The following is a 10860-nucleotide window of genomic DNA, read 5'->3' on the forward strand; positions in this document are numbered from 1 at the left end:
GCAAACAGATATGTCATCCTCAGATGCCCAGTTCCACTACAACAAACGAACAGATATGTTAAGCTAAACCTTTTAAAAAACAAGCAAAATCTGTCAAATTTGCAAATTTAGTTTGTAGTTATTTATCGTTTGGCCAGACGGGCAAGTCATGAAAAATTCGCGTGCCTTTCAACGTGTTAAATAATTCCTCAAACTTCTGTCGAGTTTCTTAATTTATTTATATTCATTAACTTAAATTTTAAAAAAAATTTACGACCAATGATTGATGTACTGATTACATAGATACCGAATCATTTATGTTTGTTGGTAATCACGAATGAATGATTTCTTTGAAAAACAGAGGGGAAACGAAGTAGTTTTGATACAACTTTTTAAACTTTTGTACGCATTGCAAGAATTTCAAAAAAGTATTTTTACGTGACCCGCTTGCAATGCGTTAAAAAGTAATAAATATTTTTGATTTTTACTATGGAAGCTCAAAAATTTAGACTTGCGAGGAATACTTGCTGGTTTATGTTACATTTTCTATAAATTGAGAAAAAAAAATTAGAATTCGTAAATGTACACTTAAAAAATGTGAAATTACAACTTTCTTTAAACTTATTGTTAAATTTGGTTAAAAGTTCAACATAAGGTTTTGATATCAGTGCACCACTAAAAAGTAATCATGTTATTAGTATGAATTTGTGACATCATTTTCAGCTTTCATGTGGCTTATTAATGCTACCATTTACTTTTTGCGTTTTAGATTCTATGTTCCTTCAAAGAGAACTGTTTCAGCCCTTCTTATTAGATAAAGAATTATTTATGTATCAAAACCTATTCTTCGTTTCTTTTTTTGAAACAGCTCCTGGCTATTGTCAATACAATGGAATGTTACATAAGCAAGATGAAAAATGGTATCCCGAACCCTGTACATCATGTGAATGCCTTCCTGGAGACAATTACCAATGTAGCAGGCAATCTTGTCCTTACATGGAATGCAAAACTGAGAAGTACGTTGTCTAAGGAGAATGCTGTCCCAGATGTAGAGGTTAGTAGAGTACATTTTGTTGTCTTGGGTGAATAAGTTTTTTTAATTGGAAACATCCAGTAACTATCTTAAATGATATGTTTGTATTTGGTAATGGCAAGTATTAGTCCTATTAACATAAATCTTTAATTTTGATTATTTTATAGTGTCCACCTTGTTAAAAATTTGTTAAATATTAACCTCGCGTGGTTTGACCATTGAACCTATTTGGGTTACTGTGTTGCAATTCTATTTTGAACCACCACATTTCGTTAATGATCATGTTCCCCTTAATACCCTTAGACTCTATTTTCGGCCTTAATTCGTTTATTTGTTGTTTACTTTGAAATCGATAGTTTTTTATTTTCCATTCAATGACTGAAAATAATCAATATCCAGATACAATTTCGTTTTATTTCAATACATTCTATCATTATTGTGGAACTCCCATCCCAAAACCAATAGCATTCTTTAACTCATTATTTCAATCATCCCACTACATTAAATAAATATTATTTTTCAGCAATTTATGTATTTATTTAAAAAAAAAATATTTTTAAAATGTTACAGTAATATTATAATCAGAGGAGAAGGGGCTAGTGAGTAGAAGTTTTAACCATATGTGAAAATTTTTTTTCCAATGAAATTTGCACAAGTTTCATATCAGGGGACCAAAGTAGACACGTTTTCAAATTAATTATTAATATTAAGATACAAGTGAAATAAAAATGAACATAATTTTAGTTTAAAAATACAGTCTTAAAAAAATAATTTTAACTAATTTTATTTTAATTAATATTAAAGCCTGTTGAATGCGGAACGAACAATTTCTTTCATTTTACCGTAAGATTTTTCTTGAGTATTATAAATGGTAGTAAGCGTTGCTGTTTATTTGGTTCATGATATAATAAATTTGATTTACAATGATTTAGGTCAGTGCTCTCCAATCTTTTTATCGCCGCGGACCGGTCAACGCTTGATAATTTTACTACAGCCCGGTGAGGAAAACGGGACGTTGATTGTTTATATTTTAAATTGTTTTTTGATTTAATAATTTTTGATGTAACTGAATTTAAACATGCATTCAAAATTAAATACAATTGCGTGCGGTTTGAGGCGGTCTCTCAGCTCCCGGTTAATATCGCGCCCATGGAAAGTACTACAAACCTGAAAGAAATACACCACAGTAAATAAAATGGAAATAATTTAATGTTCCTTGGGCGGCCCGGGACTATTTGTTCCATTCACCGGTACCGGTTCGCGGCCCGGGTTAGGGTGAACACTGATTTAGGCAACTCGATATACAGAGTGAACAGAAAAAGTGCCCAAAAAAGAAATTGTAATAACTTGAAAGCTATTGTAAATAATTCGTTAAAATTTTGGGAATGAATAATACGGACGACCGAATTTGCTTTACGCACTCTTAATTTTTAAATAATCTGGTAAAACATACTTAATCATACATTTTTTGTCGTTTTATTTTATCTTACCATCCTGTATTAACAAATTAAGTAAATAAACAAGATCTGATTATAGCATGTGAAGTTTCACAAATTTTGCTTATCTCAATTGCTATTACACTAGTACTTGAAATTTTGAGAGAATCTACAGCTTCTACATCAATTGTTTTGTAAATATCTTATCAGGGTTCATACAGTTCTCAGAAAAGTTTAATGTAAGTAGCTAAATTGAGATAAACTTTCATCATTTGTAATCGCCTCTTGAGATTGTCTAAAATGGCAATTAAAAAGATGCTTTTTGTAGTCCGTGGTTAGAGATTCAGACAGAAAGTAAGTGTTTATCAACAAAAAACAGACAAATACATAATTAAAAAACAACGCCATCTGGCGGTATTAAGAAGAATAGGACTTCATAGCAATCCTTCCCTGGGAATGACAACACTTTTAAACCATAAAAACTTTTTTTCCTGATTTGCTAATTTGAAAATAAGTGTTTTATTATGCAACTAATTACATTATTAAGAGTATTTTAAAATACGACTCTTTCAAAATAGGATTTCTCAGGAACTATTCGACTGATTTCGCTAAAATGTTATATTTTACGATGTAAAATTACATTTTTTAAAATGATGCAAAGCATTGTACACCTTACAATTCAAACTTTTTTCTTCTATTATTAGATAAATTAGCAAAAATAATGAATGTTTTCAAAATTTTATATTTTGCATAAAATGGTTTTCGTATGAACAAATTTTATAATTGTGTGCGAAATATTTGTCATTATCATAAATATTTGCATTTATTATAATATATTATTTGTGTATTTACTAATAAATATTTGTCATCATAATGTCTCTGTTATGTATTTAATTACCAAAATCTTCTCTTGAAATAGGTTTTAATGAAACGGGTGAAGATTGTAACTTCTCTGGGCATTTACTTAAAGATGGTGAAGAAATCAATCCAGATTCCTGTACCCCTGTTAAATGTGTAAGTGGAGTTGTACGGCGGGATAGAAAGCCCTGTAAATATATGGAATGCAAAACTGAAACATACATGCTTCCTGGAGATTGTTGCCCCAGATGTAGAGGTAAGGAGGGAAAATATAAATAATTAGAAATCATTATTAGGTCACATGTCACAAAAAAGGCACAATGCATAAATAATTAGAAGGCAGCTAGAAATTGTTTAAAAAATTGTGGTTTGTTCCTGATACCTGAATTTTGCCCCCGCCCCCAAACTGAGCTTTAACCGCTATCTCAAATACTTAGATACTCCATCTTTACCCAGTACTAATATCTAGTTTGCCCCCTCGAATGAAGGGAGGTTTAACTACTTATCTTGAATTTACTTATTTTTTTATATTATATTCGTCGTTGAACAGCCGACTCAATTTTTGTGTTCACGACTACTAATGATCAACTCCGTAGCCTTGTAATTTTGAACCAATTCTGAAGACAAAGTAACTCCTGGATCAGTACCACCAGAAGTATTGATTTGTTATGGGAACATGGAGGACTTTGCGACTCGACAGATTTAATGTGCATCACTCACCATTTACTACACAGAGAGTCTTCGACCGACGGGGATAAAACCCATGAACTGTTGGACATGGCCCTAGTGCCTTAGCAACCAGGCTATCCCGGCCTCATCTTATAGATATAGTTTTGACCCGGTCATGATTTGAACACGCGACTTTCTGATCTTGAATTTACTGAGGAGAAAAGGGTTGACAAGGGAAAAGATCACCATCGTATGTAACCAAGTAAGAAAAATGTTCCCTGCGTACTTTTTCACGCTGAATCAGATGGAAAAAAATCAGTTAGATAAGACTAATAGTTTAGAAGTTATAAGTGATTTATTTAATAAGTATGAAAGATAAAAAAGCACAATATTTCCCTGAATCTATTTACGCGTCCTAAACTCTTACCTGAACATATGAAGTATTTTTTCCATATATTTGTTTTGCTCTGCGTTGACGGAAACCGAAACAAATTAGCTTGGATTTATGATTCAAAAGTTATTTAGGATTTCATATAAAGTACGGTTTTGGACTTGTTTAAACTCTTGACTGATTGATCTGAACTGACTCTGATTTGGATCGACCCCGATTTTGGACTTGTTTGTTTTATTTACAAGTAAAGTAATATAACTAATAATAAAAAGCAAACTGATGAAGATATACATCAAATAGATCAAGATGCTTGATGAAGCGTTTACGCTATTCTCAGTAGATTATAGAAAGACAAAATTATAATTAACTCTGAGAATTTTCAACATTAATTTTAAATCTGTCCTACTCTATGGGTCTGAGCACTGCCATGTGATGGCACTGCCATAAAAATAATATGAAAACTTCAAGTATTTATTAACAGTTTTAGAAGAATCTAACGTATCAAATACTTCATGAAATTTGTAGAGCAGAAATTTTTAGAAAAGCAAAACAGAAACCTACTGAACTGGAAATTAAAAACATTAATGGACATGAATTGGTCATGTTCTACGTAAAATTGAAAAATTTAAAGTAAATCCAGCCTTTGATTGGTCCCCTCAGGGTAATAGAAAAAGAGGACGGTATTTGTTGATTTCTGGCATGCAAACTTGGCCTGTGTGTCAGCTTTATTACTTTTTACTTTATTTAAAAACAACTGGGCACCTGGGCCGCGCAGCGGCCCCTATCCCATTCATCATGAAATTACAATAATGAGTTAAAAACATTTTGAATATAAGCAGTCGTTGTGGTAGCTTTACAATCATATTACCATGATTAGAGAAAATACAAACTTGAACAGAGATATTTACAGTAATTGCCATGAAAAAATGTACAGAAAATATAACCTAGATTAGAAAAAATTACAACTTGAACAGAGATATTTGCATTAATTGCCTTATGTGTCAGCTTTATCATTACCCTCATATCCTTTGTAGGTTTTAATTCAGTGGAATTTAGTAGTATTGTTGTAAATATTTTTTTATCATTTCAACAAGGTAATCATTCGTGTTTGTGTTACTAAAGGCTTGAAGATTCTGTTCAGTTTAGTTTGGAAGATACATTATTTATTATAAAGCTTATCCAAATGGTCATTGAGTGGCTCACAGATCTAATATTTAGGAAAAAATATTGTGAAGAAAAGCTACGATGCTAATTTAGAAGAAATCAAAAATAAGAAATGGAGGTATTCAATTAATAAAATTCCAAACTCCCCTAGATCCACTGCAGTGGCGGCGTTCCGTCTGGAGACTGGACATGACTGCCTTGCTAAACATCTGTACAGAATTGGTATATTTGGCAGTCCTATGTGCAACCAGAACTTTGAGATGGACAAAGATCATTTGCTCAGTTGTTCTTCATTAAATGAAGAAGATTTATTCAGTCGATATTGGTGAGCTAGGGAGTTGATGCAATTCCAGCGACTGATTCTCATTCATGTTTAAGTGGTTCACGTTTTGCAAGTATGCATGGGATTTATGATGTAAATGATGTAAAGTCAAGTGCTTTTGCAATAAAAAATATTTAAGAAGCTTCTCATAAAGTTCGCTAGAGTGAAACTACAATAATTGTTAATTTAATGATTAAATATCCCATGTAGTAATCACCTTTTGCATTTGTGACACAATGGTTACATTTTGTAAACATCATTGTTGATATAATGATGAAATGTCCCCTGTAGTAATCACCTTTTGCATTTATGATTCAATGGTTACATTTTGTAAACATCATTGTTAATTTAATGATGAAATATCTCATGTAGTAATCACCTTTTGCATTTGTGACTCAATGGTTACATTTTGTAAATATCATTGTTAATTTAATGATGAAATGTCCCTTGTAATAGATACCTTTAGCTTTTGAGACTCAATGTCGACTGTTAAAATGAAATTAGTTTATTTCTTCCGATTTGTTTTAAATTCAATCTTGTCTCTCTCTCTCTCTTTCATTCAAAATAGGTCATGATGAAAAAAGTTGTAATATTGATGGGGAGCTATTTCAGAACGGTGAAGAATGGAAACCCAATTCATGTGCCTCATGTATGTGTTCCAATGGACTTGAATTTTGTAGAAAAACACGGAGGAGATGTAGCAACACATGGTTTAGCATGAACATTTCAAAAAGAAAAATAAGTAAATATTTATTCTTTTTATAGTTTAGTATTAGTTGTGCCGACAAATTCAGTCTGGATGCTGGATATTGGGGTTATCTCGGCGTTTGACGCGAAGCGCCACTAACCGATTCATCGATTCTGTTTTGTCGTATTCTAGGAGGTCCTAAATATCTATGAAGTTGTAGTATGTTGTAACGACAAATCCAGTCCTTAAAGAAGTAAATCTTTAGTTTTGAAGTGAAAATCATCTTTGGAATGGGGCGATCCCCTTGAGTAGAGTTTTATGATAAAGTTAATAGTATTTTGATAGTATGCAGTCTGAGCATAAAAAGGCGGTAATTGGGCTGAAATTCGAATTATCACGAATTATATTAATATCGAACAACTTATTGAAATCTGATGTGGTGCATGTTTTTGCGTCGCTATAAAATTTTGTGGTCAATTTAGCTATAAAGCAATTGATATCATCAATGTTTAAGTCTTTTCTGAGTAATCTATTGCTAATCGCCCTTGGGGCGCCAGTCATTGTGCGTAAAAATTTACCTTCAGTTGTAGATAGCTTCTTTTTTAGGTTGTTGCTTATAGTAGTGAGGGCTGGTCAAGCATACGCAAGAATTGGTCGAATCGCTTGTATATAGATAGTTCTTTTATTTCCTAGATTAAGTTTTGAATTCTTATGCAGGAGGACTTTGAGCGCAAAAAACCCTCCTCTGGATCTTTTGATTATGTCGTTTAAGTGAGTACTCCAGCTCAGATTATATGAGATTGTGACGCCGAGGTATTTAACGTGTTTCACTGGTTTGATCTCAGTATTAAAGAGATAGGAGGGGGGGGCATAGGGATGCCCCAGTCGACTAAAAATGCAAAAAGTAGTGACTAGTAAAAAGCAAAAATCTATGAAGAAAGATTCCGTTTAGCAAATTTCTTTATTTTTATTACTGAAAATGGAATCAAAGACTGTTTTTGGTTTAGCTATGAATAATTTCCAATGTAAAGTCATAGTTGCATTTTCGATGAAATACTTAAAATAGATTAAATAAACTACCTGAGTTACTGAGAAAAAAACTACCTGAGTTTCTACCATGAATTGCCAACTTCTGGGCTGCCACGAGCGACTAAATACATGAATTGGGGTGACAAATAAAATTCAAAATTCTATTAAAATAGATTAAAATTTCCAATGTTTCAGAGAATATTTTTAGCTTGCTATAAAAACTATTGGTAAAGAATGTTTTTGTTTTAGAATGAATATTTTAAACTGAAAAAAGTGGTAATAAATAAATAAAAATGAATTGAGTTTCTACCACTTTTTAAAATTTTTAGTCGTCTGCTGCATTCTTGCAGCTTAAAATTGATGCGGATGAATATTTCCGAATGGTAGTGCTTCAATGTATGATTCTTTTTTTAGTAAATTCAATTTATAGGTGTGTTACTCACTACGATTTCTAAATAATTCAAAGACTTACGTTATATGCCACAGTGGAACTGCTAAGCCTTGTTGAGTCTTATAAAGTTGACAAAATTAACTGAAAACCTGCAAATTTTTATAGTTCTTTATTGTTTTTTTAAAAAATATTTTGTCAGGTCCGAAGCATTTGGCATCTCTGCATTTCTTAAATTTTTTAGTTGACAGTGGCATCCTTTTTGAATGCTATAAAGCGCTTTTATTTATTTATTTTTTAGCGAAAGTTAGGGTATTAGATACCTTTAGGTGTATATATTAGATGTACCACTTAGCTCTATTAGGACTGAAAGTCTATACATACCATGACGGAAAAGAGCAAAAAGTGGTACGGAAGGTATTTCATTCTAGTATTTTTTCGAGAAAAAATAAATTTCTGTAACTACCGAGATTTTTTTTAGAATTAAAGCATATATATATAAAACTGCTTCTTCCGCGTATTAATGTTTTTCTTTATTGTAAACAATATTTAGTGATCATTTTATTATCCCTAATTACGTTTTATTAGCGCTTTATTGTTATTAATTAATTGCTAGTGGGCTGCACCCCCTGCTCGCTAACGCTGGCCAGCCCCCGAAAATTGTTACGCAATCTTATATGGTTTGCTTCGCAAACCAAGCTCTCTTCGCTCGCTACTAACTTCTAAGAATTCAAAACAATCATTCAAATCCGTATAAAAACTTTAAAAAAACAACAAAACATCTTTTTTGTAAATACGAAGTCATTAAAATAAATTTGAATTCAAATAAATGTTAACCTATTCAATAAATGTTATCGTTAAACCTATTAGAAATGTGCTATAGTATAATTCGTGATATAATTTAAAAATCGTCAAATAAATTCGTAATATATAAATTCGTGAAAAAAGCGCTTTCGACAAATTACTAAAATAGAGATCTATCGACAAAGACTACTTACTTCTGTCTAGCTTAATAGTATGAGATTGTCGCAGCTGATGCTCTCTGGTTATTTCAGTTTCCGTTTTTAAAAGCGCTATATGTTGAGCCACCTCAACTAGATTTGGCATGGGACATTTTTAGCGGCAATCATTGGTCGATTCGCCGTGTAAGAGAAATAGTAACGGAAACAAAACAAAGCAAACGTTGCCACCAGCGGAAAAGAAATACAGCCAAAAGTTGGGAGCCACCTAAGAGAATTATATATATTAGATTTTCTAATGTATTATTCAATTGTTTATTTTATATAATTTTTATGCTCGCGTAAATTCTCTTACCCCCATTTTCCCCCCACTGTTTAACCAATTTTGACGAATGCATTGTGGGCCAGAAGACTATGATCTTTGGCTAAAAGTAAAAAATTAATTTTTCAACTAAAATATGTGTAGGCCGTTTTAATATATCTTAAATTAAGTATTCATAATCATTCCAAACATTATAATTTACTTTTTGGTCCGACGAGAGTACAATTTAATGAAAAATATGTTAAAAAAATTGTTTTAAATGTAACTTTTAAATTTTCATTTCAGAAATATATATAGAAATTTCACCTTACTGTTACATTTTTATCAGAGTGATTAGTGTTAAATTATAGTACAATTTTTCAATTTGTTGGATTAGTTAATACTCTTGACAAACTTATAGTTTATATCTTATCATTTGACATTTTACAATGTTTGAATGACTTTCGAAAAGTTCCTAAAGGTTCCTCGAGGTAAATAGATAACTTTTTTTTGTCATCTTCTTTGATGTTTCTTCTTTCGAAAAAACCGGCCCCATTTCGCCCGTATTGCAAAGGTGGACTGAATATACAGAAAAACAAAAATTATGTTTTTTTACTTCATGTTTTCGCGTTATTTTGTTATATTACTTCGGAAACATAATTTGCTTTTCATTTTTAACATAAAATTACGAAAATTATTACATTTTCATTGCTATATTTAATTATTTTAACGTACTATATTATTTTTTTATTTTTGCTCGTCATAATTCATCCGCCATTTCCCCCTCCCCCCGTATATTTAGTGTATTTCAACTATGAATTCAATTTACCTGCACATAAAAACCCCTTAATACAAATTTTGAAACAAACTTTATCGAAATACTAATTTTGGCCACGAAACCTTGGATACTAGCCCACTGCAGATTGCCCTACGGACTAGGTACTCTGAAAAATAATGTTTAACCCTTCAATGGGCCCTTTATTTTTGGTAAAGGTAAATTAAAGTAATTTTGGAATTGAAATTGTTTTAAGAACAGTAATTGATATAAAAAAAAAACTCATTTAGTTTATAAAAATGCCTTTTTTTGGTGGTAAATATATTTAACATGACCTATTAGGAACTTACTGACTTTTATTTTTCTTTATTTATAAAATAAATTCCTTAAATGTTACAAACTTCAAAAGGAATTATGTATTTTATAACTTTTATACGTTTTTTAAAAAGTGACAAATGGTTACCAATTTTATTCAAACTCACTTCAAGAAAGCTGAAGTTATTGAAAAATGGAAACCTAAATTAAAAGTGGAAAAACGTGGTGGTAAGTATACTTACCACGGCCTTCAAAAGGGTTAAATTCAATTTATTTATTAAACTTTGCTGAGTTAAAAACTTCACATTTTTTTTCAATAATTAATTATAATATTATGCTGAACTTACTTTTCTCATGAAAACGGAATTTTTGAATTTCTAGTGGACTACGAAGTCGAAAAGGGGAGCGCTTGCTTTATCTTTCCACTTATGCTTCATAGAGATCCTAAAACATTTCCAGATCCAGAAAAATTTGACCCAGCAAGGTTTTTTCCTGAGAATGTAGCAGGAAGACATCCATATGCCTATGTGCCTTTCTCAGCCGGGCCAAGGAA

At 31.5% G+C, this 10860-nt stretch overlaps 1 protein-coding gene across 1 annotated transcript in view; it reads left to right on the forward strand.

The window, feature by feature from the left end:
* Window positions 1-853: 853 nt before the first annotated feature.
* LOC107442625 (kielin/chordin-like protein) overlaps window positions 854-10860 on the forward strand; it is a gene marked incomplete in the record, with an annotated part of 123606 nt that continues 113599 nt past the window's right edge. Inside the window, 2 exon segments of the mRNA XM_071187127.1 lie at window positions 854-1033; window positions 3368-3562. Of these exon segments, the coding sequence (XP_071043228.1) occupies window positions 3505-3562 (58 nt within the window).

The sequence above is a fragment of the Parasteatoda tepidariorum genome, chromosome 10, assembly GCF_043381705.1.
Source record: "Parasteatoda tepidariorum isolate YZ-2023 chromosome 10, CAS_Ptep_4.0, whole genome shotgun sequence".
Taxonomy (NCBI): Eukaryota; Metazoa; Arthropoda; class Arachnida; order Araneae; family Theridiidae; genus Parasteatoda; species Parasteatoda tepidariorum.